The sequence below is a fragment of the Trematomus bernacchii genome, unplaced genomic scaffold, assembly GCF_902827165.1.
Source record: "Trematomus bernacchii unplaced genomic scaffold, fTreBer1.1, whole genome shotgun sequence".
NCBI classification, from domain to species: Eukaryota; Metazoa; Chordata; class Actinopteri; order Perciformes; family Nototheniidae; genus Trematomus; species Trematomus bernacchii.
In genome coordinates, this window is record NW_022987564.1 from 5,369,460 (window position 1) to 5,397,164 (window position 27,705).

At 41.4% G+C, this 27,705-nt stretch overlaps 1 protein-coding gene across 1 annotated transcript in view; it reads left to right on the top strand.

Annotated features, from left to right (window-relative positions):
- Positions 1 to 27,705, top strand: part of kcnh8 (potassium voltage-gated channel, subfamily H (eag-related), member 8) — a 51,351-nt gene extending 23,646 nt beyond the window's left edge. Inside the window, exons 4-16 of the mRNA XM_034125467.1 lie at positions 1,961 to 2,088; positions 2,800 to 3,037; positions 3,159 to 3,316; positions 8,444 to 8,648; positions 10,904 to 11,113; positions 13,320 to 13,519; positions 14,963 to 15,212; positions 19,614 to 19,828; positions 21,242 to 21,280; positions 22,393 to 22,661; positions 22,853 to 22,968; positions 23,233 to 23,312; positions 27,145 to 27,705. Of these exons, the coding sequence (XP_033981358.1) occupies positions 1,961 to 2,088; positions 2,800 to 3,037; positions 3,159 to 3,316; positions 8,444 to 8,648; positions 10,904 to 11,113; positions 13,320 to 13,519; positions 14,963 to 15,212; positions 19,614 to 19,828; positions 21,242 to 21,280; positions 22,393 to 22,661; positions 22,853 to 22,968; positions 23,233 to 23,312; positions 27,145 to 27,705 (2,669 nt within the window). The remainder of the gene's footprint in view (positions 1 to 1,960; positions 2,089 to 2,799; positions 3,038 to 3,158; positions 3,317 to 8,443; positions 8,649 to 10,903; positions 11,114 to 13,319; positions 13,520 to 14,962; positions 15,213 to 19,613; positions 19,829 to 21,241; positions 21,281 to 22,392; positions 22,662 to 22,852; positions 22,969 to 23,232; positions 23,313 to 27,144) is intronic.

The following is a 27,705-nucleotide window of genomic DNA, read 5'->3' on the forward strand; positions in this document are numbered from 1 at the left end:
CTGACAGAAGGTCAGTGTGTGTTTGTTAAGTCAGCAAACCAGGCTCTCATCTCAGACCTGCCTCCTCTGGATATGCCTTATTACTCTCATTGAAAGAAGAGAAAACAGGAAGCATGCAGCAAAGTAATTTTTTAAAAGGATGATGCAGCAGCATAGACTGTGAGTCTGCCCAGACCCCTAATTATGAGTCTGGGTCTGACAAGCTGCTCTAAATGAGAATATGTGAATTTTTCTAAACGTATGCATTTTTATGACGTTCTCTGTGCATATTTGGAAAGGGGTGTACTCGTTTGTTTGTTTAAGTCAGTTAAACCTGGCTTGTGAAACATCAGTGACAACGTGCAAAGAAAACAATTTTATCCATAATTGCAGCCATGAATAAAATAATTTAAATGTGTGTCTTTGCATTACATAAATTCTCCTTTTTGGAACGATACATCAATTTAAATACATATTCTTGAATACTTTGTACTTTTGAATATTCCTCAGACAATCCTTTTGCACAGCTATTACAACTTTGAATTTGTATGTATTGTAAATGTGTTTGAATTTTTCATTAATTGTGTTTTTCCCATTTTCTGTGTATGTTTCTTGTACACATTCTTTGTAACATTTGTTTCGAATGTTTTGTTTTGTTTTATTATATAATATACAGTGAGTATTTGTTTCTTTTACGTTTGGAAAAGTTTGACGTCTTTGGTAAACGGCAATTGAGATAACATTTCCAACAAAATTGAAATGTTTGGACTTGAATACATAAGGAACACACTAAGGTTTGATTTTGCATCAAAGCAAATTCCTGGTTTTTAATTCAGAAAAGAGCATGTCATCATCAATGGAGCATTTCTATCCACACTGGGGAAGCCTTTGAAGGACAGACACACGCCTCAGATGTGACCCAGTTAGCTCCTGGTCAAGACAACGTAGACAATGTTAGCAAAAAGGGGGAAACCCAGTCTCTCGCCTATCTCCTTTTTCTGTCCTTTCCTCACCCCATTTTCTCTCCATAATCCCTGTTTCTCATCTATTCCAGCTGCTTTTACAGTAGACACCAATTCCCACATCCGCTATCTGCCCTACATGCCTTCGGCGTTCCCCGTTTTACACATCACCCACCCCTCCCCACCTATATTCCCCCGCTACCCCTATAAGAAGCGCTATAAAAGTGGAGGGAAATTCATTAGATCTAAAAATAAGCATGTCTCTGTCTCTGTGCTCCTGCCGTGTCGCGTCCCCCAAGGCTGCTCTGTGTTATGGATGGACCCTGTCTGTTTGCATCGTCTGGGGTCCACACACACAGACACACACACACCCACACCAGGATGCACACACTTTCCAAAGGACACTCAAAAGCAGTTATCACTTCCATTCTCCAGCTTTGTTATTGCCATTATCCCCCCTCAAGCCAATCTGGCCTTAGTCCTTTCCTGTGGGTTCACAACAGAGAGAATGGGGCTCAGCAATAAAGTGCCTTCTCCCATTATCCATCTCCTCACTCGGAACACTTCACTCCTACACTATCTGCTTTATCTACAACTACAATACTCTTGGAAGAAATACACAAGCACACACACACGCACGCACATTGCAATCTAACACAGGAAATCTACTAAACTTGACTGGCTCCAGTAGAAACTTATTAAAGCTGGAAAATTGCAGTTTAGCTAGAGAAAGTGTTTACACAACAAAACATCAACTAATATGTATAGCTGAATAATGTAAGACCCAACAGGATACTTGACTTTTGAAAAAGCAACATGACAGTTTTGCTTAGAAATCCTGCAATTTACTCAGAAAGACATCCTTCCTGTTGAATATTCATGATTCCTCATTCAGAACCGAATATTATGTATTTCATCAAGCTTAATGACTGGTTCACTCATCAGGAGTTAACATTGGGGGGGTAAAGTATTGCAGGGGGGATGTGTACTAAGCTTTGTGTGTTTGTGTGTGTTTACAGAGCGACGGCGCGGCAGGGTGAAAACAGGATCTGCATTCAGCTCGGCTCGTATGCGGGGAAACACGGTGCTCTACCACATCTCTGGTCACCTCCACAGCAGAGAGAAGGGCAAGATTAAACTCAACAAGGTATCAACAACAGGGCAGGGTGTAATGTCATACCAGGGCGTTCAAAAAGGGTGAGGACAGTCATACAGGGAGTGAAAAGATCAATGCTGTTATTGAAGTGTAGTCGACACAATGGAAGTGCAGGGAGCAGAGCAGAACTATTGTGTCCAGGTGGAGAGGGTTTACAAAGTGAACAAAACATGTTGTACCACCTGATGCTCTTTATTAGGAACTGCAATAAATGAGAAATAACACATGTTCTTTGTAACATAAATGTAATCCCATCAGATGTTTTATACAACAGATATAACAGATATTAGGATTCCTTCGGACTGGGTGATATGGCCAACATATTCTATTCGGTAAAAAAATTACATATCTAATTAAATGTATACACATATACACATATCACAATTTTGTATTTTTTTCTTCTGGTAATTCAGAAGACTCAACTCAAGGAATATAAATGATGATGTTGAAGTATCAGCTGACCCTAGTATATGGTTCAACATCGATGTAATTTTATTAAGACATAATGGGTGTAGCTATATATAGTGTTATTTTTATGTAATTGGCTCCCACTTATTTTAAGTATAGCGCACCCTTCTTCCACACACACAAACATGTAGCCATTGGAACTAGAGGCCACACAAAACAACATCTAATGTAATTGTTGACCACATATGCAACAGGTCATTTTGACAGACTGTCCTATTTTCTTACCTTGTCCAGAACGTGTTTGGGGACCCGCCGGCCCTGCCAGAGTACAAGGTAGCAGAGGCCAAGAAGTCCAAATTCATCTTACTTCACTACAGCACGCTCAAAGCTGCTTGGGATTGGCTGATTTTACTGGCCACGTTCTACGTTGCTGTGACGGTGCCGTACAACGTGTGCTTCATCGGGGACGACGACGACCTGACCCGCAGCACGACTGTCAGCGACATCGCCGTGGAGATACTCTTCATCATAGGTTAGTTGCAGAATTACAATTTCTTTATATAGACTATTATCTAGTTTAACGTTGATCTGTTATCGTAATAATCTGGATTCAATAACCAACACCTAACTCGATTTGTCTGTCTTTCTGCCAGACATTGTTTGTAATTTTCGCACGAGTTACGTCAGCAAGTCGGGCCAGGTGATCTTTGACGCTCGGCAGATCTGCATCCATTACCTGACCACATGGTTCATCATCGACCTGGTGGCCGCGTTGCCCTTTGACCTGCTCTATGCCTTCAAAGTCAGCGTGGTGAGTAGCCATGGCCCCCCTGGGTTTAACACAGAGCATATTTGGTGAGCAAAAAAAACACATTCAGATTGCACATTGAATAGATAAGAACCAAATCAGAGAAGGGAAGTGAATACAACCACATCGAATAGTATTTAAGAAAAATGTCAATCTTTGGGATGAATGGATTACCCTATCAGTTCTTGGTTGCTTATAAAGTACATCACCTCCAGCACATTTGACTTTTCATAATAGATTGCATGGAGCATTTTCCAATGCTGCTTGATTCTGTGTATTGATTCCACATACTGTACAAGGACAGAGAAAACAATCAAATCTGTATCATTAAAACCAGTGTCTGTTCTGATGGAGACTCACACATGGTCCCCTTAAGAATACTTGAATGGAGGAAGAATCAAAGATCTGCAGCAATTAGGCGGACGTTCTTGTCTCGTCCATGGCTGAGTGATTTCACCCAATGGAAGCACTACTACACAATAGGGAGGTTTTTATTGGTGGCTTATGGCTGATTTTTGCTTTCTGTGTTTAAGGAAAGATATGGTGTTAACAGGCCAATATGCAACATTGGATTTCATGCAATTGGTAGATATTTAAATTGTTTATTGGAATCCCCATTAGCGTATCTTTCTTACATGGATGAGTGTAAAAATGTATATATTTACAGTACAAGTACAACACTACTTACGCACAACCCACAATTACATTAGCTTTACAATACACTGCAGTTATCAACATTAGATATACCGAAATGTAATTGGACAGGATTTAATAGATGTATACAACATTAGGCACAACACACACAGATAATTACAGAAGGAAATAAGTATTGTAGTACTTATTTACTTATCTGTATCTGTATGCTATTTAATCAGTGAAAGACTAAAATTAACAAAGTCTCTTTTCTGAAATTACATTTCAAAATAAGGCTCACAACAATCATGACAACACAATAAAGGAAGTGACAAATTGCTTGATATTTGACACAGTTCATTGGATTAAATGTGTTCTAATTCTAGGAAACAATAACTTCCCTGTAGTAAAATATATCAATAAGTAAAGTGACATTTATGTAGCGTATGTGCTTTAAATAGATAGAACAACAGATATGAAAATGGCAATCGAAGCCATAAAAAGGAGGACAAATTGTTAGTGCTGCTCCAGGCAAAAGCTTCCTGTTTGGTTTCAGACTCTATTAATGGAAAGACATTAATATGCCAGTAGGTGCAGATTTGGGTAAAGGGCCAGTGGGCCACATGTTCCCCTGCCGCCGCCTGGCAGAGCCGGAGGATCCGGTTCGTTTCTGATGTCTCCTCTAAGGACGGAGCATTCAGGCTGATGTCCCCTTTGAGGACATCATTTACCAAAATAAGCCAAGGGGCCTCAGCACGGCGTCTCCCTGCTGTTGGTCTACCTTTTCGTTTTTGTTGTGTCCCATTTCTGCTTCTTCTATCAGGTGAACTCATTTAAAACCTTCCTAAACGTTTTGCCAGGTTTCATTTTTCGCAAGTAAATTTGTTTTATGAGGGTTTTCAAGTTAACTGACAAAACCTTTTTTCACCTGTTTTAAAGATACAAAAAGAGGAATTTAGAGGAAGATTATCCTGGTGTAACCTTAGAAATTGGTCACCATATTTTGTTTCTCATTTCCATAGTACAATATGTTCTTTATTTCAGTTCAAGTTTTCCCAATTACTATGATTATCACCTGATCTCAAGTTTTTCCTATTTTTGGAGAAGTACATTTTCACTGTCTCTCTATACTTCCTGTCTACTTCTTAAGTTTAATTTGCATTACAAATAACTGGTTAATCATCCATATTTCATATTTTGAAGACACAAATAATATTGAAAGAGTGGTCAGTAATAAGATAATGCAAGTGTAACCGGTGTCGTTAAGCGTTCTCTGCGTTGTGTTTTGCGTTGTTCATGGATGACCCGAGCCAGCATACAGTTTTGACGATCTCCGTTTTATTACTGACAATCTGACAAAAGATGTAACAATCAGTCTTATATTAGCTTTCCCTCACAGTGACTCCTCTCACGTGGAACATTTACAAAAAGGGAAGAGGAAACGTGAGGGACACAATATATAGGGGGGGAAGTCCTCACAACAATAATCACCTGAGCACAGCGACCACACTTCAGAGGTTCCGCCCACTGATCTCCGACCTTGTCAGGTATTGAACATTCAATAAAATGAAGAACACAGAATTACTTAAAGGGGACCTATCATGCAAAATGCACTTTTGTACGTCTTTTATACATGAATATGTGTCCCCGGTGTTCCAGGGAACTCACCAAGTGTCAGAAAACACAACCTTCTCTCTTTTCCTCCATACCCAAATCTCTAAAAACGGGGCTGCAACGGATCTGATACAGACTGATCCAGATTTGAACATTCCTCTGACGTCAGGACGGCGGAGCTGACCTATCAGGGGAATGAGGTTGCCGTGGCATGGTAACAGCATGGTAACAGCATGGTAACACGACGCTCGTAACTCAGCCCCCTCCTTTGCAGGGGGCGTGGTCAGCTGCAGCGCATGCAAAGACAGGGTGGAGGAGAGCAAAATACAGTGAAATGAGGCATGGCTGAAATGCATGATCTGTTTGGTATTTTGAAAAAGAAAACGTATAAATATACCTTATATAGGTATGGCCCTACAATATATTATTCAAATATAGTATGATAGGTCCACTTTAATATAAAACACAGAATTTGTGTGATTATACAAAATGATTTAAAAATAAACCCCACTGCATATTTACAACTGTTACACAAGCACTAGTCCCCTGCAGTGATATAATGTCAAAAACAGCAATTTTCTCGCTATGCTTAACGGCTACAGTTATTGTTAAAGCTCCTGGGCCTGGAGGACTATAGGAAAACATTGTTATGCATCCTTATTTGCTCGATACCACTCCATCAATAAAATACATGATCAGTGGCTTGGATGTGATTGGTTTGTAGCACTAAGAGCGAGGCTGCAGGGGGAGAAATAATGAGCATTTCTGTAAAGTTATTGTTGCATTTGTGTTAAAAAGCTGAGGGCAAGTAAGTTAATCAAGAACTTAAATGTAAACGTCACACCTGATCAGAGGAGGAAATGCGAGTGTCAGAGGTGAGATTGAAGTGGAAAAGTTGAAGGGGAAAGTAGAAAGAGGTGTTGTTGGGTACACTGCTTACACTGCTCGTGGAGCTGAGGAGAATGGGGCGTGGCGCAGCCTGCTCTCTCCATAGGTGGGATGCCGGATGGTGATAGATGGTGGAGAGGAGATGGAGCTTCTCCCCAGGGCTCGGCAGGAGGCTTCATTACCCCTCATGCTGCACCACTTCTATATTTCTCACAGCAAGAGTGTGCAGGAACCGCCATAAAACACCAGAGACACAGAGAGAGAGGATCTGACTGTCCTGACATCGCCTCCTTTTACAGTAGGATTTGTTCAAACGCTCAGATTGTTTAAACCTCTCTCTTAACACACACACACACACACTCTTTTTTCTCCTTTTTTGTCATCAGTCCTTTGTTGACTATGACTCACATTCTCCATTTAGCTATAACATCATTTTGTGTCTTCTCTACAAAATCACTGTCTCAACAAACTCCCCCCCCCCCCACACACACACACACACACACACATCTATTATTGACGAGGATGTAGGACAAGGAGGATGTTTGTCACCTTTTTATTGGGTGTGTGTGTGTGTGTGTGTGTGTGTGTGTGTGTGTGTGTGTGTGTGTGTGTGTGTGTGTGTGTGTGTGTGTGTGTGTGTGTGTGTGTGTGTGTGTGGAGAGGTTGCACAATGGATGACCATCACATCGACAGCACACGTGGTTTAGGTGTGAAAGGGAACATTTGGGGGGATCATTAAAGTGTAAGTCAGTCGAGGGGAGTGCAGCAAAAAGCTTAGATATGTTATTGTGCGCAAAGACAGAAAATGGAGATGCTGGGGTAGAGAAATACTGTGAGGATTGGAGATCAATTAGCAAAACAAACACACCTGTGAGCTAGCACCTGATTGCTCCATTTGGTCATTTTATAATCAAGGACTCCTTCATCATGAAATGAGTTTCATATGGGTCATATTGTTGATGTGTTTGCAAGCAATTGTCAAATTCTAATTTTAGAATCTGAGAGAATTTGAGAAGCCTCTAATTTTGGAGAGACCATTAAGCACCGTTAAGAGCTTTTTATCACCAGGCTGTGTGTGTGTGTGCGTGTGCATGTGCTTTGGCGGTTTATCACTCTTCCCATGAGATGTATTGTCTGTATAAAGGAGGGGAGATGATGGCAGCCTGCTCCTCACATTCATAGTTTCTGTTTTAATCTCTTTATATCCGTGTGTGCTTCTCTGACTTTGCCCTCAACAGAACATCAGAACATCTCCAGAAATGAAAAGGAGGTTATGTTATTTGCAATAGTTGATCCCTGCTTAGTGAGGAACGAAACACATGTTGCCCTCAGGAGCTGTGGTAGAAAGAGAGATGATCACGATACAGTACGTATTAATGACAATTGTCTGTGTTTTTCTAAGCACATGATGGCAATTCCTATGGAAAGGTATACTTCACCAAGGAACCATATAACCATATTGCATATCATTTGATCTCCCTGTGTACCTTGAATTCTTGACACATGCCTCCACATTAAATCAAAACTGAAGAAAAGTCTTACACTATATCAAAACATACATTTAAAAACTTGAACACATCTTGTTCAGTGTAATCGAAGTGTCATTTATCCTGTTGGAGTACGTGTGGATCTGTTTATGCAGTAGTGTATTAAATAGGATTTAAGGACTTTTTTTGGGGGAAAGTAGTGAGCATACAACTGCATAAATTGCACTTGAATAATGCTGCATGAGTTGCGTGGGAGTTCTTAAACTCTGTGAGGTTTTGATAAAGATTCACTGTTGTTAGGCGTAGCCCCCACAACAACAAAAAACTCATCACTACGTTCTCTGTTTTGGGATTCTTTTCTTGGTGCAAGATAAGCAAAATTGGCAGCGGAGGAATTATTGATATATAAGTGATAATTTTGCAGGTGTGGTTAGTATTTCTTTAACAAATGATAACTGTGTTAATGAAAAGATCCTAAGAATAGATTCCCCTTGTTCTTTATCTCCAGGTGTCCGTGGTCCACCTGTTGAAAACTGTGCGTCTGCTCCGTTTGCTGCGGCTGCTCCAGAAGATGGACCGCTACTCGCAGCACAGCACGGTGGTGCTCACGTTGCTCATGTCCATGTTCGCCCTGTTAGCCCACTGGATGGCCTGCATCTGGTACATCATCGGCAAGATGGAGATGGAGGCCAACGCATACAGCTGGGATATAGGTGAGTAAAGGAGCATGATACCATTAGAATCCCAAAACAACTCCCAGCTCTGTTGTTGATGTTTCAAAGTTAAAAGGAGAATTGTGGTGAGACCCATTACGTCAATCCTTCCCATTCATCAAGGGTACTATTAGGCACTGAGTTAACACAGGAAATATGTATTCAGGCTATGTTAGAGATTTTCTGGGGAATGGGTTGTGATGTGAAATGTATGTTTGCAATTTCACAGGCCTGTGGTGGACCACCTCTCATGACACTTCATCTTATGATTCAACATAACACATAAAAACATTTTGTATTTAGATTTAGCAAATCAAATACTTTTGTTTTCTCAAATTACCCCTAAGTTTCACTAGAGACACTTCAATTTCTTCTCCCACAAAACTCCGACATTGTGAATGAACAGTAAATGCCGTTATAGGGGTTTGTAAAACGATGTAGTTGCAGTGAATGTAAAATTCGAAAGTTTCTTTACAAATGTTCGAATCTAAATGATTAGCTGCTGGTGAAAGTTGTATGGCATGTGAAGCGTGCTTGAAGCGTGTGTATGGTGTTGTTTAATGTTCATTATGTTGAAAAAGGAGCACAATGAAGCATCAAGTATGTTGGGTGCAGTTTCATATGGTTTAAAATGAGACATTCTGTAGAAGGCAGGGATTCAACCTCAGTTTACTTGCAGCAAACTTCAAGTGTGGAAGTTCTGAAATAGTATATCTCTTATATGGATACCTATAGCGTGAGCCACAGATGGTTTTGCTCTGATGCACATGTGATTGTTTGTGTGTTTTTTTTACAAGCGTGCAATCGGGGGAAGCCAGATAAAGTGATTTATTTTTATCTGAGGGATCCATTATCTAGCTTTGTCGAGCTCTGAACTAAATCCATACAGAGGAAACACTTGGCTTTAGCGAAGACTATAGGATAAATGGCTCACGGCTTGTTGTTCATATTGAAGCAATTCAAGCTAAAAAGTTGGATTATTTTATGATCACCTGGCATAAAAAAAATGTTGCCTTTTTTATTTTTACATAAAACCGCCCTTAATATCTGGGGCTTGGTTAACGTATCAATACTGTGGTGCATAACAGTTTCATAGCTCATTATTTCCAAATGAACCGTGTTTCTGAAAAGCTATCGATGCGTGAAACCTGCAGGGTTTTTCTCTCAGCAGGTGAGATGTGATATTCAGCTGTAGACCTGTTTTCCATCATCGATGTCATCGCTGTAGGGTTTCAAGCTATTATAGCAGGTGTTTATGTACAACCAGCATTAAATGAAGCACTTTACACAAGTATATAGATGGACTGCAGTAATGACTAAATTAGGTTGTGATTTCCTCATGGATTTGATTGATTGCTAAGTCGTTTGTTAAATAGTTATTGAATGGTGAATCTGAGAGAGACATGAGTTGTTTGTGCTGGCATGCAGGTGCTTATGTGTGAATAATATTGACTCAGCGATGGCGTGAGTCCTCTCGGTATCCCCCTCAGTCCCTAATATAATGAGGCCCCCTGGGCTGGTCTCTGGTCAGTATCAATGAGCTGCACCGCTTGCAATTACCTCGCTCCGAATTGTCTTCATAACTGGTTCCGGGTAAGCATTGACTGGGTCATGACGACGATGCAGATTTCTCCCCACCAATTACTGCATCTCAGTGTCATGGCATAACGGGTCGGGGCATGAGGCAGGATTCATGCGTTGTATCCTAATTATGCGTTTCTGATGCTGAACTGAGTGTTGAAGTCGGGCAGCTATGAGGGGCTTCCATCCAATTACCATTCATCAGTGTCTGCAGGAGGCTCTCCTGGGATCAGCTGGATATCTGCACAATAAACTGACCAGGGATCAGTTCTAGTTCCACAGCATCTGATATGCTTCTACTGCTAAATCCATTGTTTTAGATGTAGCACAGGGGAAAGACCTTCTTACCACTGTTTGCATAACTAGGAAACAATGCTGTCAGCTTTTATCTGCATCCAATACGCTTCACTGCACCCAGCTTTGGGATGATTAAAACAAATAATAATCAGGCACTTGTTGTGATAGCTCCTTTTATTCTTTACTGTATACAATTCTCTGAACAGATAAGGTTTCTTTAAAACTATTTCCCCAAGTTGGGCTCTTAATGACCATACTCTTCTGACATATAGTTGGCCAATATTGGAAATCACAAAAAAAGGGAATAAGTACCAGTTGAAACTCTCCATATCTCTTTTCTTCCCATGAATATCTCCTCTTCACCCTCCTAAAACCAGGATGGCTCCATGAGTTGGGGAAGCGTCTGGAGTCTCCGTACTATGCCATAGGAGTTGTGAACGGGACCAGCAACGGCCCCGCCATCCGCAGCGTCTACATCGCCTCGCTCTACTTCACCCTCAGCAGCCTGACCAGCGTGGGCTTTGGCAACGTGTCGGCCAACACCGACATCGAGAAGATCTTCTCTATTTGCGTCATGCTTATAGGAGGTACACAGAGTATACACATCAGCGAGCACACATGAATATGACTCTCACTGTTTAACTTCAGACAACAGCATGTATACTTTTACTGTTTATCTACACAACTGGTTGTCCATGATGTCTTGTTTTATGCCAATATCAACAACATCAGATTGCAATAGTATTTAGGTCATTAAGTAAAAGCAAAGCCATAGAGATACTCCAAATATATATGTTACTATAATAAGCAAAAATAATCAAAAGTAGAAACTGTGCGGTAAAACGTTTCCTGACAGTGTATTCCTATTATATTTGATGTTTTTGGGGCTGTGATATACTTTTCACATACTGTTGGATAATTTTCTACAGCAATTCATCATATTCTAAAAGATCTTCATTTGTTTGAAGCATCGCTGTCCTGTGAGAAACATGTATCTCCAACAAGTAAACAATTTGTGTACTCAGAAAAACAACTCTGAATAAACCTTTGGAAAAGCCTTTTCCAGCTGATCCAAGAGGGATTTTAAATAGTTTAATTATTTAGCCTGAGAAGAAAAATAATTCTCTCACTTAAAGTGGACCTATCATGCTATATTTGAATAATATAGTGTAGGACCATACCTATATAAGGCATATTTATACTTTTTTTTTTTTCAAAATACCAAACAGATCATGCATTTTAGCCATGCCTCATTTTGCTCAATTTGACATTTTTTAGCTCTGTTTTAGCAAGGGCAGATTCTGTGAGAACAGCACCATCTACTGGCCTTGCATATGTACTACAGCGTCTCCAGCGCTTTCGAACGGCAATGGCCGTGGCTGTCTCCTCCTGATTGGTGGAGTTGGCCCAATAGCCGTAGTGCCACTGTCCTGACGTCAGGACAGTGTTCAAATCTGGATCAGTTTTTATCAGATCCGTTGCAGCCCCTTTTTTAGAGATTTGGGTATGGAGGAAAATAGAGAGGGTTGTGTTTTCTGACACTTGGTGAGTTCCCTGGAACACCGGGGACACATATTCATGTATAAAAGACGTACAAAAGTGCATTTTGCATGATAGGTCCCCTTTAAAGGATAGTGTGATCCAGTTCAAACTGCATCGTTACACCAGGATTGTTTTTTATGTACAGTATGAAGGGAGGTCACTGACGGGGTTTTCCCTGTAGACACTTCCCACTCTGGTTCGGCTAAATGTTAAATGTCCCTGGCTGCCTGGGGGCAGGCACACACACAGACGCATGCTTACACAAACCCACACCCATCCCATCCCCTGTGTATTAACAGGAATTGAAAACTAACACGAAGCACCTGTTCGTATTTATAGCCGAGTATATGTCAACGTGTGGAAGGAATATAATAACTGCAATCCTAAAGAGGAATAATTGGATCTACCTCATACAACACTGTTAACATTCAAATTGCTGTAATAAATGGCACAGGAAAAGGAGTCATGCACAACAGTGACACTTGACTTGGCTTTTAGGTCAGCTGTTGCCGCACAGCTGGAAGCCAAACAAGATTAGGAGAATATATTATCTGTGGGTGAGTAAAAGGCAGGTTTCTGTCATACCAATCAAATCAGATCCACTCAGTCCTGACAGACACTGATGTTTCTGTCTCTGAGGTGCAGAGGTGCAACACATGAATTCTAATGTAATGTGTACCTGGTTGACTGGTTTGCGTGCTTATTTGATTGCAGACATATTTCAATAGGACTAATGTTTAATCATATTCACATGGCAGAAATATTTATTTTAATCAACAGATAAGAAATTAGATATTTTTTTATTTGGGGTTTTTGCAATTTCCACTCAAGCAGTTGTTACAATCAGCCCTTAAATAAATACTTTACCACCAAAATGATTTGTATTTGTAAATCAATTGCTCACCCCATGGTAGCTTGTATTTGTAAAAAACACTTTGTTTTCTTGCATGCCTCCAAAGTGAAAAAAGAATCAGAAAAACCTAGAAAATGCTTGATGTATTTAACCAAATGGGTCAGAGTTAACAACAGCAAAACTATATCAACACACATTTTTTTTTTACAAACCCTAAAAGTTAAAACTTTAGTATTTTAAAACACTTTACACAAATAATTTTTCCATTTCTGGATTCTTTGCTCATCATGGAGGCATGAGAGTAAAACATTCAAGGTAGCACCAGGTGCGTAATAGATAGATTCATGCTTATGCTACATTATCTCTCCTTTAACTCTCCTCTCTGTCTACCCCTGCAGCACTGATGCATGCATTGGTCTTTGGTAATGTGACGGCCATTATCCAGAGGATATACTCTCGCTGGTCCCAGTACCACACCAGAACCAAAGACCTCAAGGACTTCATACGTGTCCATCACCTGCCGCAGACCCTGAAGCAGCGAATGCTGGAGTATTTTCAGACCACCTGGTCAGTCAACAACGGCATCGACTGCAACGAGGTACCACACACACATCAACTGTTATAAATCTTAATCCTGCTTTTTCATTTAACTCGTGTTTTTGACAGCATACAGGAATCAATAATTCATTTGAAGGATCACATACTTCTCAATCCTCATCACCCACATTCAAACTCATCATAAGAAGGACATTATGATCAATACTACATGATCCTTCACAATGTGGGAGCATGATGTTTCCCTGATTGACAAGCAGGGGCAAGAAGAGGAGAACAGAATATTGTATTACATGGTCATTTGTGGCTGACAGGATATGTTTTAACCATTGCAGACCCTTTCCCGGGTTGCTTAAGGTCACAATTGTGTTAAAGCCATGGTAGGCAATGTATTATAGAAATTATTGTTGTCTTATTTTTGGAAATGCTCTAAACATTCCTTACAATTTCCATCTTTGTTGTTTAAACTCATTATGAATATGTGTTACATTACATTATCTTACATGTGAATGAGACAAGAGGTAGTTGGATACACTATGTGATGAATCCCGCTATGTTTCAAATCTAGCTTACTCTTGCTTTTCTCATAATACAATGAATGTATGCAGCCCTGTCTCCTTAAAATCAAGTTCCCATTGACCAAACAGTTTTCTCAATGACCTTTGGAGGTAAATCTTGTTTACATGATTGCAGGACCGCAAGAGGATATTACACTTGGTTTAAAATATGAACAACAACATGGCACAAGGGCAGCTTTTAGAAAAGACAAACAGAGAGGGTGAACAGCGCCTTCTCTTGACAAACCCAGGGAAACGGAGGCAGCCAGTTATTGCCCCGTCCCTGCGGGCTGTGAATGCCTCTTGAGACAGCTGTCAGATCCCAGACCAGTGTTTAGATGGAGCGATGATGATGAATCCCAGACAGATGAATTATATATGGGCCTGTTGATTAAAGTCAGCCTGGCTCTGATGATTCATTGATCCACTCTGTGTGACGGCGAGATCCTGACAAGGAGACTGACAGACAGATGATGACAATATTTTGACTGAAAATAGGGGTTCCCCATGGCTGACGGTTTGTTATGTGGGTAGAAACTGTGTTGATTTATACATTTTTATATGAGAAATACTAGTGAGTCATTTGAACAGATATCTTTATTCCAAGGGTTCAGCATCAAGGGAATATAAACCTTCTACGCCCTAACAACTAGATCTTAGATGTACTGTATGTCCTGGAAGAGGGAAAGACGTTTTTGTTAGAGGTTTTCCTTTTCTGAATCTCTATGGTGTTGTGTGCAGATTTTAATTTTAGGCTGTGTTAATGACTCCACACCAAAGTTTCCTGTGGTACAATAGCTTAGGAATCCAATAAAAGGCAACCAAGGCAGAAAAAGTCATCACTGAGTTGCAGTATGGCTGTGCTTTCACAGCTGTCGTGATCTGCTCTCACTCTCTCTCTCTATCTTACCCTCCCATCCTCTTCACAGCTGCTGAAGGACTTCCCGGACGAGCTGCGCTCCGACATCACCATGCACCTTAACAAGGAGATCCTGGAGCTGTCGCTGTTCGCCTCGGCCAGTCGCGGCTGCCTTCGCTCCTTGTCACTCCACATCAAGACTTCCTTCTGCGCTCCTGGAGAGTACCTCCTCCGTCAGGGGGACGCTCTCCAAGCCATCTTCTTCGTCTGCTCCGGGTCCATGGAGGTGCTGAAAGACGGCATGGTGCTGGCCATCCTGGGTACGATAAAAGACAGGGATGGGATGGAGAGTGTGGTGTTTGTCTGTGTGAAGAAGGAGCAAGAACCCCTCTGTGTCACCATTATCGTTTTACAAAGAAATTCCTATAGCAGCAGGCTTCATAATAAATCTTTGTGCGGCTCATTGCGATGAAGCTAAATTTGCAAATAGAAGATAGAATGGGGGGGATGAAACCCTCTTTAATGGTCACACATGCAGAGCACACAGCACACACAGTGAAATGTGTTCTCTGCTTTTAACCCATCCTAGTACCAGGAGTCTAGTACTAGGAGCAGTGGGCAGCTATTGCACAGCGCCCGGGGAGCAATGGGAGTGGGGGGGGGGGGGAAGGGGGATGTCCGGTGCCTTGCTCAAGGGCACCACGGCAGGGCAGGAGGTGAACTGGGACCTCTCCAAGTAGCAGTCCACACTCCATATTTAGGTCTGTTCGGGGACTTGAACCAGCGACCCTACGGCTCACAGTCCAAGCCCCTACTGACTGAGCCACTGCCGGACCCAAATGAACCCATTGTTAGTGTCTACAGCAAACTTTCAGAGCCTTTTTGTTATAAACTCCAATAAAATAGTTGCATGCCATCTATCTTCCCCATTTTGTGTGCTCTTTAAGAGCACACAAAATGGGGAAGATAGATTCTTAACTGATGCTTCGTTATAATTAAGTGAGCTGGCCGACAGATGTTAAAACAGACAATTCAGCCACTGCAGATTGTGTTAGAGTATATATTATATAGCATGTGTATACCATTCAGAACACCACATGATCGTCCAATTCCCTATACTGGTTAAGTCAATCCAGTCTGGAGATGTCCAGCCAAGTATGGTCAAGTCTTTTGTTCAGCATTGTAATTCAGTCCTGTCCAGTTTAATCTGTGTTTTCCAGTTCAGTCTAGCCCATTTCATCAGTCCAATTCACCGGAGTCAGGTCATTTCAGCTCCATCTAGTCAAGGCCAGTTCAGTGCTGTCTGGTCCAGTACATGAAAGCTATGGTTGAATTCACTTTTTACACGGTACCCAAGGACACATTATTACTGTTTTATCCGCAGTGTTAAATGAATGTTTGGTTTGCTAAGGGAGCATATCATTACAATATAAGCTGCCAGTTTCGACCACAGAAACATAATATAAAAATTTGAAACGTGTGTTTAGTGGGATAACCCTGAAATCAGCAATTCCAGATGGCTGTGATGCTAAAATAGAAGTTGGCTTCTAATTAATGGAGGAATAACTAAGAACATATTTTTGGGTTTCTTTATTCATAGAATTATAATGATTATCATTATTTATAGAAAGAGCCATTGTGCGAAGTTGTAATGAAAGATCAAATAAATGAATTTATATAAGGATGAAACAAAGGACTGCTCGTTAAAAACAGCAGGGGGGTTTTCCAAAATGTAACTAAGTCCAAACTGCACCTGCTTTTGAGTGTGGAGATGTCCCATTCAAAACCTATGCACACACATTTTATAAAAATGTAGGGGTGAAGTAAAAAGACTCTGTTGGTGCAGAACGAATCTGCAACAAGATGGAAACTCTCTCAGTCTGGGTGTATTTCCAACTACTAACATCTGCTGTGTAGCACAACCTCTTGTACAGAGTGACCTTAATGGCTTTTGCTATCTGACCTTCATGACACCGAGTTATAGACCAATCTGGTGTGTGTGTGTGTGTGTGTGTGTGTGTGTGTGTGTGTGTGTGTGTGTGTGTGTGTGTGTGTGTGTGTGTGTGTGTGTGTGTGTGTGTGTGTGTGTGTGTGTGTGTGTGTGTGTGTGTGTGTGTGTGTGTGTGTGTGTGTGTGTGTGTGTGTGTGTGTGAGACTCAGTGAGAGTTAGCGGGACAGATCTGAATCTGGACCTGCATTCATCAGTAAGTCTCTGTCGGTGCAGTACAATCTTTTTCTCTAACTCTGTTATCGTGTGTGTGTGTCTCTCTCTCCCCGTGTGTAGCCGTCCATTGTTTGCTTTTGCTTTCTATTCTTGCTTGTCTCTCCTAAAAAAGTCAGCATATGTTTGGGCCTGTGCGTGAAAAGAGTAGGTGGAAGTGTGTGTGTGTGTGTGTGTGTGTGTGTGTGTGTGTGTGTGTGTGTGTGTGTGTGTGTGTGTGTGTGTGTGTGTGTGTGTGTGTGTGTGTGTGTGTGTGTGTGTGTGTGTGTGTGTGTGTGTGTGTGTGTGTGTGTGTGTGTGTGTGTGTGTGTGTGTGTGTGTGTGTGTGTGTGTGTGTGTGTGTGTGTGTGGAGCAAATCAGTAAGGAATTAAGGAATGAGGAATTGGTGCAAAGGAAGAACGGAAGTTAAATACAAAATGCAGAAAGGAAGGGTAAATGTACCAAAGCTGAAGTAAAGAGAGCAAGGAAAACACATTCAAAAACACCAAAAGAAAGAAGGAACAAAGGAACAATGGAAAGGGGGAAAGGAAAATGGGGGGGGGAAATAAAGAAGGAAGGAAAAGAGGAATGGAAGTGAGGAAGAACGAAACAAAGCTAGCGAGAAAAACGGGGAAAGATAGGGAGGAAATAATAAAACAAAACGCAGAATTAAAAGGACATAATACACAAAGCAGGAAAAAAGTCATGAAGGAAAAAAAACAAGGATGATAGAAGGAAGGGGAAAGAGAAGAGGCAGTAAAGAAGAAATGGATGAAGAACAAAGAGGGCAAAGTGGAGAGAGTGGCAGTTGTGAGGAAAAAGAAGACAAAGGGTTTTGATAAAGCAGGAGAGAGGAATCTAGAAACTGGCTGAGCTGTAAAGGAGTGGACCGAGAGAGAAAGAGGAAGGGGGGAGGTAGTGAGTGAGGGAGGGGGAGAATAAGAACAGTCACGACTGCCGCTCCATCAGCCTCAGTGTCATTGAGCAGCGTTCACAGTTCTCAATTACCATAATGAATATTTTATCAATGCTTAAGGGGCATTAACACTAATGTGGTACTCCGCACAGCTCCGGACTTTAAGAATGAAGAGAACAGGAAACTGCTGTCGGCACCACTTCATTCAAACAGGAAAAACACCTAAAGAGTGAAAGTGTGTCACAGACTATAAACATATATATTTGTTTATTCAGAGTCTACTGAATCGTGTTTTAATTGTGTTTGTAATGTAAAGATTAATGATTGGCTTCCCAACCATTCTACTTGATTTTTTTGCTTTTTCAACTCTGCATTCAGATGACTATTTCTGCATATCATTTTTCAATCATGCAACAAGCGGTGGTAACCGTTGATTGGAAACCGGACATTAGTGTTAATGTAGAGCAGGGGTGTCAAACTCAAATACACAGTGGGCCAAAATTAAAGAATGGGTACTAGTCGAGGGCCGGACTGGTTCAATGTTTATTGCAAAACGTATTGAAATGAACTTATTGCCCATATTAAACCTGGAACTAACAAAGCTTAAATGATTGCCTATAAAAACAACATTAAACATTAAATAATCAGTTGCATTCATTTCTTATGGCTCTATCTGCAGCTTTTCCTGAGTCATTTCTTATGATTACATTTTCCCACAGGCCAACAACAGCTTCAAAAAAACAATTTCCCTCAAAGAAAAAACCAAACATGCCCTGTTGTCGTGAGAGAAAAAGTGCAAAAGGAAACATTGAAACTCAGTTTGCTGCTCTGTGATGCACACTAAACCAGATACTTGGCATCTCATCTTGGGTGCAAGTTCATCAATGTTTGGGGTCAGGCTCTGAGCGGAGGAAATCCTCAGGATTGAGTGAAGGTGTGCGTGCAATATACCGGCGGGCCAGATCTAATAGTAATTAGAAATTATCCTGCGGGCCGAAAATGAAATCCACCACCTTGAGAGGCCTTGAGTTTGACATGTGTGATGTAGACTGTAGAGGATAAAAAAAGCTGTGACAATTAAGGTTATTTCCAGCGCCTCGCTTTTCTTTCTGGTAAAAATAGCTGCAAGAAGTAGATGATGAAGAAGTTAAAGACATCCAAAGTTCCTTCAATAATGTTGGAATGACAGTTTTAAGGCCAGTTTTATTTCCTTTTGTGTGTGTATGTTTGTTCCTGAAAAAGAGATAGACCAAACTCAAGAATAACCTCTAAAAGACATCATTAGCCTACATGAATGACTTTTTAAATAAATTCTTACTTTTAATACCACCTACACCTTCTTTTCATTTCCTTTTGTTCATGTTTGTTTTGTGACCCTGCAGTGAGATCAAAGGTCAGGGGAAGGTACAGACGAGCACCTCGCATCAATCTGATCTAATACGTTTCACACACTCCACACTCTCCTTGAAAAGCTCTTTATTAAATGGAAGATCTGAAACATGATACAGACTGCATTAGAAACTCTGCATCCTAACACCTTTTTCCAGAGAATAAACAACATGTTTATGTGCCCCTTTCTCTGACCTGCCACTCTCTCTGAACAGGTAAAGGCGACCTGATCGGGGCGAACCTGTCCTTAGATGACCGAGTGATAAAAACCAACGCAGACGTGAAAGCTCTGACCTACTGTGACCTGCAGTGTGTGAACCTGAAGGGGCTGTACGAGGTGTTGGACCTCTACCCTGAATACTCACACAACTTCGTCCAGGACATCCAGCAGGACCTCACATACAATCTGAGGGAGGGGCAGGAGACACACGTAAGTCCATTTAAGTATTTATCCTAAATGTCAAAGATGCAGCTGTCTTTAATTATAGTTTGTCTGAGGTGTGTTGTCTTTGCAGATATTCACCACATAATCCACAGCATTCTTTAAAAGTATCAGATCCTTAAAACTGGCTTTCATCTTGATTACATTTCCTTATGAGACCTTATCCCTAGTTAAACGTTTTTAGTTTTCATGCTGCAAGAGGACAATTGTCACGGTAGATTACGTGTGATGCAAATGTTCAGCTAATTTTCAGACAGGTTTTTATATGGATGGATCAGGACAGAAAGAGAGACTTTCAGAATCTCTTAATGCAGAGGGGACACATATTTATGTATAACAGACATGAAAAAGTTAATTTTCATTATATGGGACCTTTAAAGAAATAGTAAAAAAAACACATTTTTGCTATTTTTCCAAACATGTCTCCGCGAAATTGTATTTTTGACTTTTTATAGGATTTTTACCGTTGTTTTAATATTCATAAACCCTGATAGTTCCTGATTTATTTATTATTTTATTGAGAAAACACCCAAACGTAAATGAGCCCTTAGTACTGCAATGCATGATAAGTATTTTATACATACTTGCTTATTTCTCTGTATAGTTAAGGTACAGTAATAATGTGCAAGAATGACTGATGGGTAGGGTAAGAGGAACGAGGAAGGCAAGAAGGACTGTAGTTTGGTGAGGTACTATGAAGAAATGGATTTTGAGGCTGTCTGGAGAAACCAAGGGCAAACAAGCTATAAAATAAGAAAAGTGTATCTTTGTGTGAGAGAGAGAAAGAGGGCAACAATAGTCAGGGTACTTGGAGAAGCTCTGCTGCTGTAATTACACTCAGGTGTTTCTGTCTCGCCAGCCCAAACACCACTGGCCCACTTACACACACACACACACACACACACACACACACACACACACACACACACACACACACACACACACACACACACACACACACACACACACACACACACACACACACACACACACACACACACACACACACACACACACTACATGCCGCAGGGCTTTTAGTCCACCTAATGTGCAGAGGTGCAGTCCCAAACCTCAGGACTGAGTGGAGATAAAATGAAGACTGGAGGAAAGAGGCTGCTCAGGATGGATGATGTGTTTGTGCCCGAGAGGTTGAGATTGCTCGGGTATTACTGCACTACATAAGAGCACAACAACAACAAAAACATCGCTGTATCAAGGTGAATCATTTTCCATCATTGAATCACCATGAGTCATATACTCTTCTTGGGACAGGTTTGTTTTTTTTAAATGACAGCTGAACATTGTGAAAAAAGCTCCTCAGTAAGTTAAAACCGAGAAAAGGAAGGCGACGTCTTGATTGCTTTTTCCTTGCAGTTCATTTTCTGTATATTTCTCTTCCAGGTTAAGGCCAGACTGACCACAACAACTCTGGATACTCAGGTAACTTACTGCAAGCACTTTAGCACACTTAAACATTGATTGATGATCAACAATCTAAAGGCAATATGCCCGGTTGAGACGGGTACCGTTAATTGAAAGACTTGTCAGACGTGTATCACCTCATCGTGTTTGTTTATACCAGCCTGCAACTTAATCAGCCTGCATTGGAAAATAATGAAACTCAATTTAATGTTACACCACGGATTGATTTTTCTATCGCTATGAAAAGTCTCCGGGGCGACCCGGCACTCGACCTCCATCGCTGATAATGGACTCAATCACTCTTTGAGAATTAATAATGAGAGATCTTTTGGTAGATGAAGGATCAATTCTGCACAGGGGTCATTAAGACACTCCTCAGAATAGAGGGTGGTGATGAAATGCTCTTTGAATTTTGAGAAGCTGCACTGTAATACAATATAATAATCTGTAGTCAGATATTTCACCCCAAAAAATCTATTCACCTTCCGGAGCCGTTAACCTCTTGTGATGTTTGCGTCCTCTGTCAGAGTCGGGTCGTGTGTCGTTGATCAATAGGTCACTGTGGACCTTATTTATTTGGTTGATCAGCTTATGCAATTTTGCACAACTGAAGACCCTTGACCGAAAGAGGACACATGGCCGCTGTCAGAGTTCACCTGTGCTGCCGTCATTACACTGAAGGTCACACGTTCGGTCTAAAATGTTGATTTTGGTCAAATGTGTCACTCTTAAAAGCAGCTGAGTGGTCTGTTTTTTGCACTTATAAGTCATAAGAGGATGCTTACGTTTTAAGATACACCTCTGTGTATTTCAGGGTCATGGTATAGCAGTTCAAACACAGCTTAGCATATTCAGCATCTTCAGAGGAAGCAGAAAAAATGAGGTGTCGAAATTTGCTGTGACACACAATACTTATTGTATTATCTCCTCATCAAGGCTGATGCTTCAGATGGAGTAAATCAGCATGGACATATTTACATTTTAATGTCAGCAGAAAGATTGTAGAATAATCATCAAAAGTTCTCCTAGCATCCACACTCAAAGGATGTATTTCAAAATGTTTTCAAATGACAGGCAATGTATATTAGTTGCTATTCTTTTCATGAGTTTTTAAATGATTTTGTTTTCAGACTGTGCTGAAAAGGAACGGACGAGTGGTTCAGGGCTTTCTGCCCATCATAGAGGCACAGGAGGAACATGAGGAAGATGAGGAGGTGGAGGAGGAAGACAAAGCCCTCTCTGTGTCATCGGAGCGAAACCAGGCGGTGAACCTCGGGGACACGGGAGGGAAGACTTTGCTGAGCCGATCCAGCCAGAAAACCACCGAGCAGCCCAGGAGGTCCCAGAGGATCCAGGGAATAACTCTCACCACTTTAGACCCATCCAGCCTCGGCCCCAGGTGGGATTGATCGCCATTGATTTGTCTGTCTGCCTCCTACAGCCTGTGTCTGTTGCAGGTTGATTTCTGTCCATTTTTTGTTTTAGAAATTGTACAATATGGCAACTTAACAATAATAACCATATAATTAATCACTTATTACATCATCTAATAACATATTTGCTTTCCTTCACACATATTTGTGTCTCTAGGATAGTGGATGGCACTGAAGACAGTGAGGGGACGAAGGGTTCCCTGGTTTTCCCTTTCTCTACCGGGCGGGGTTGTCCTGTCAGTGAGCCAACCGGTGCTCCAGCATCTGCCACAGGTCCTCCCATCCTACAGTACTCAGCAATATACCGCTTAAATATTTCCCAATACCATTTACAATCCCGTCAACTCCCAGCTGGGAAGTGAACAAATCTTCCATTCAAATCCCTACTTCACAGTTGTATAGTGAGGGTGATTAATGTGAATGTGTACTTACTGTTAATTCCTACAGTCTTCATCCGATGCAATATCTGCTCGGTGTATATTTGAAGATCTAATTCAGCACTTGAAGTGGTTTGTAACTTGTGATTTTGTGTCACAGATATTCTGCAGATCAGCACGGCAGAGTTAGCAGCTAAAGCAGAGGAGACGAGAGGACAACTGCAACACCTAGACCAGCAGGTGTGTGTGTGTGTGTGTGTGTGTGTGTGTGTGTGTGTGTGTGTGTGTGTGTGTGTGTGTGTGTGTGTGTGTGTGTGTGTGTGTGTGTGTGTGTGTGTGTGTGTGTGTGTGTGTGTGTGTGTGTGTGTGTCCGTGTGTGTCCGTGTGGGGGTGAGTATAGAGAGAGACAGAAGGAATGACAATGAGTCAGAGAGACGGGTGGGCTCAGGTAAGAATGACCATATGGCTATATCAGCAAGTCATGCAAGACAGATGAACGGATTGAGAGATGTAATAAAGCAAGCGTTGTTTAAGGTAAATACTTTAAACAACGCTTGTTTGTTTCATATATGGATGAGACATTGTGGAAAGATCGTAGAGTTTTCATGACTGTTATGAAGAGGACTTACAGAAAATATATATATTTGGTATGTATCTAAAAACCTACTTGTATGTTCAATGAATCTTACATTTAAAAGGGACATGCTTGTTATACTCATTCTCAGGTTCATGTTTGTCTATTTTGGAATTCTTCGAGAACAGTTTACACGCTTAAATGTTTGTGCTTTTCGGATACTCTCTTCCTGAACATACCTTTAATCAACCTCTCTGTGAAACCCCAAAAAGCCCAGTCGGATCTGATTGGCTAACTAGAAAAATATGGTTTGAGTAGTTCTCAAGCCTAATGGAGATACTCAGATGGTGGTATATTCTAATAAACCTGCATCTAAATTATTAAGGGAAGCCCAATCTGAAGTGCCTGTTGAATTAAATTGTCTTTTCCACTTTAATTTGCCACTGTAGTCTACTGGAGGGAGTCCTGCAGAGTTTCTTTTGTATTTTGTTCTACACCAGACATAGTGGGGCCTTGTCAGTCTCATTGTATCACATTTGGTTTTATGGACTTTAGAGGTTTATTGTCCAGCTTGAAATAATCTGTCCACCCAGACTCACGCACACTCTCATGCTGTATCCTATGGTTTTGATTGGCGGGTGGCTAAATTGACATTAGACTTTTGGCAGGTGAGGAGGAGTGTTTGCTTCCTCCCGCTAAGCCTCAGTCTGTCTCCTGGGACGAGCAGATAGAGGCAGAGAGAGAGAAGTAGAGGGAAAAGAAGGAGAGGCAGATACAATTATGAGAAGAAACAGAAAGCAAGAGCGAGAGAAAAAGAAAGAATGTTAGACAATGCCACAGCATCTTCACAGTTGTACATGCTGGCTCTGTTGTCCATTCTGTGCCTCTGTGGGAAACTCAGGAAGTCTCTCAGCATGGTCTTGTAGGTTGTTAATCCTCACTTGGATCCATCTACTCAGGAGATACAAAATGGGTGTTGGTTTAAACCCTATCTGCTTCCTGCAAAAACACACCTTATAAATGATATATGGGGCTATTATGGCACATACAACTTCAAAAATGTCACATGATTTTCAAAAAAAGAGATGTATTGTTCCAAACAGTGTGATTCAGTACTACCTCATGCACATGTTCTCATGGATCAGTTAATGTTCCACTACAGATGCAATTGTGATAACTCATCTGTGGGTAGAAATCCACTAGACGCCACTTCACAAAATGTGAAAGAGAATCTGCCACATTTTCTGCATGGAAGTGTTATTTTTTATTCAACAACAGTGCCAACTCTTTCAGTGAAAATAATGTGACAATGACCTTTGGAGAACTGTTTCCGTACCTGGGAATAGAAAATCACAAACGGCAATTTTAAACTTGAGAGCCGAACAACACAACTGGAGAGGTTAATGTCTTTGCTCACTCTGACCCGGAACACAGAAAAGTGGCAGCATTTTAATGAACAACAAAACGTGTGAAAACGGCATAAACTCTGTCCCGCGCTGCGACCTCTCGTCTTTACCCTTTAACCCGGAGCGTTCTTGTGGGAGATGAATGCAGCTTTATAGGTAAAGAGAGGCCCTATGCCGAGTCATGGAAATCATAAGGAGAGCTGGAAGAATAGAGCGTTGTGTTAAGAGTCTGAGTAAGTGCACTTATGGTGCCAAAGAATACACTTAAGAAGGAGACGTGGGTACACACTCGTATGCACAGCAGCAGTGACCTACATTACTAAACGAACAGTAAGAAATCAAATGAAACAGCACATAGACTTTGCTATTTCATTTGTTGGCCACTTGGGAGAAGCAGAACGGCATGTTTGTATCATCTCCTCACATATCTAACAGACACTTCAGCAGTTACTTAGCCACCTGAGGAGTACGATGGCAATATTTACTATTTCTTTCAGCGCTGTTTTGGTCTCTAGTTATTTTGTATAACTCTGGTATTAAATGGTAATGATGCTGCTGCTTTTGTCTTTGGGGGGTAGACATGTACCTGTAGCAGCAGTGAGTTCTGATCCTTGCTTTTTGCTGTTTTGTCTGACAAACTCCAAAGAGGGTTGTCTCTGAGGTAAGAGTACTGGAATCATGTTGACAGCGTGTCAGATTGGACTGTCCTGTCGCTCTCAGATTTTCTATTTTTATCAGAGGCAGATCTTACACCCAGTCCAGGGAGCCAGAGAGACGGGAGATATGGAGGAATTGTGAAAGAAGGAGTAGAATGTTGTATCTGTTTAAAGTATTGTGTGGGAGTCATTGGTCAAAGAAGCTTGATATTGAAGGATATCAATGTACATGTGGCTATTTAATAAGAATACAATGGGTTTGTAAGTCATTTTCTATTGCACATTGTGTCCATGTTAGCTATCTTGGCCACAAAGGTCTGTTGCAAACTGAAAACCCACCTGTTTTGCTTGTACCTTGCCCCAAAAAAAACTATCACTTAGGAGTTCAGCCCATTAGAAACTATTGCACAAGCACTGACAATGGCTTGGCTTATTTGTACACTTTTTTTGTTGTACACAGTTTGGATCATCATGGTTTATTGCACTTATTGTAAGTCACTTTTGGTAAAAACGTCAGCTGAATGAAATGAAATGTCATGTAATGTAGGCAGGGACCTCCTAGCCTTATTTGGTGTGTCCTGGTCCCAGTGTTGTTGCGCACCATGTGACGTCACCACACAGCGACCGGAGCAGTTTCCACCTGCAGCTGTGTGTCCCGCTGAGGGCTGATGTTCATCCATCGGGCACTGATGTGCGTGATTGGCCTGATGAATGGTCATGAGTCCTCAGACTGGTGGAAGCAGATGGCACGTTGGCAGCGCTTCATGGTCCTGCCCTCCATGGACATGCCATGTGCAGAGAGGAACTAATCACCCCTCCCACCATTGGTGTAATGACCAATTATAGCAGCATGATGTTACTTGCTAAACAGCAGCCATGAGACGGAAATATTATGGCCCAAAATGACTGACCTGAAAATACATAATTCATAAGGATGTTTTTTTTGAAACCCTGGGGCTTTGTGTTGTTGGTAGTTAGTATTTCCCGGAAAGGTGTTAACCAAATAAAGTGACTTCTGTATATATTAGTAACTCCACTTTAACGGTTATGAAATACAGGCCACAGGATACTAGAGGTGTTGACAGAATCAAACCTATCCATCAACAAGTGGCAAACCTGAAAACCTCAAAGGATTATTTTGATGTGCGAACTAACATAATTTAGAATTTTTTTACAAAAACTTTAAAAATCTGTAGACAACAATTCAATACAAAAAAAAGTAATACAAAAAAACAATACGGGGTAAAAGAAGAAGATAAGAAATACTGTCAATAAATCATTAAATGTGATAACAAATATACTTTTAAAATTGGATAATTAGCTGGTAATGTGTACATGTATACTTCTTTTCCTCCTATGTCACATGGAAACAGCATTACAAAATGTCTTTCCTCTTTAAAACAAAATGAACATTGGTTTGTTTTTTCCATTTTCAGGTGAGCAGCCTGGGGAGGGAAGTGTCCGACCTTGGACAAGTCATGAGGAGAATGGCCCAACTAATGGAGACCCTCATGACCTCAGCCCCTCAGCCTGCGGTGGTCTGCCCCGCACACTGTTCCCCTGCTCACCTCACATATCTGCACCACCCGCAGGCTTACCCTCCACCGTCCCCTGCTCACACTGCCACCATCTGGACGGACACGCCCATGTCGTTGCCCTCTTCTCCTTACACTGCCCCTCAGCACCATGGTGCCATGTGCCAGGCGGACCCCCTCATCTATAGACAACAGGACCTCCAGCTTGGGTACCCTGCTATCCCCGGCTCAACTCCACCTTTAATTTGTGACTCGCCTTCTCTTCTCATCGCAGAGCCTCATTCGCTGTCCTCACCCCTCAGCTCTCCTGAGGTTTCCCCCCACAAAGACGGCGTTTCTGTCTCCTTCAGGTCGATTCTAGACGGCCCACCTGCACAACATGAGGGAGATGAGGACCCTCACCAGAGCTGTTCTCAAACAGGACTTGGTGTTACCTACCACCAGCCAACTAAGGGTTTGTAG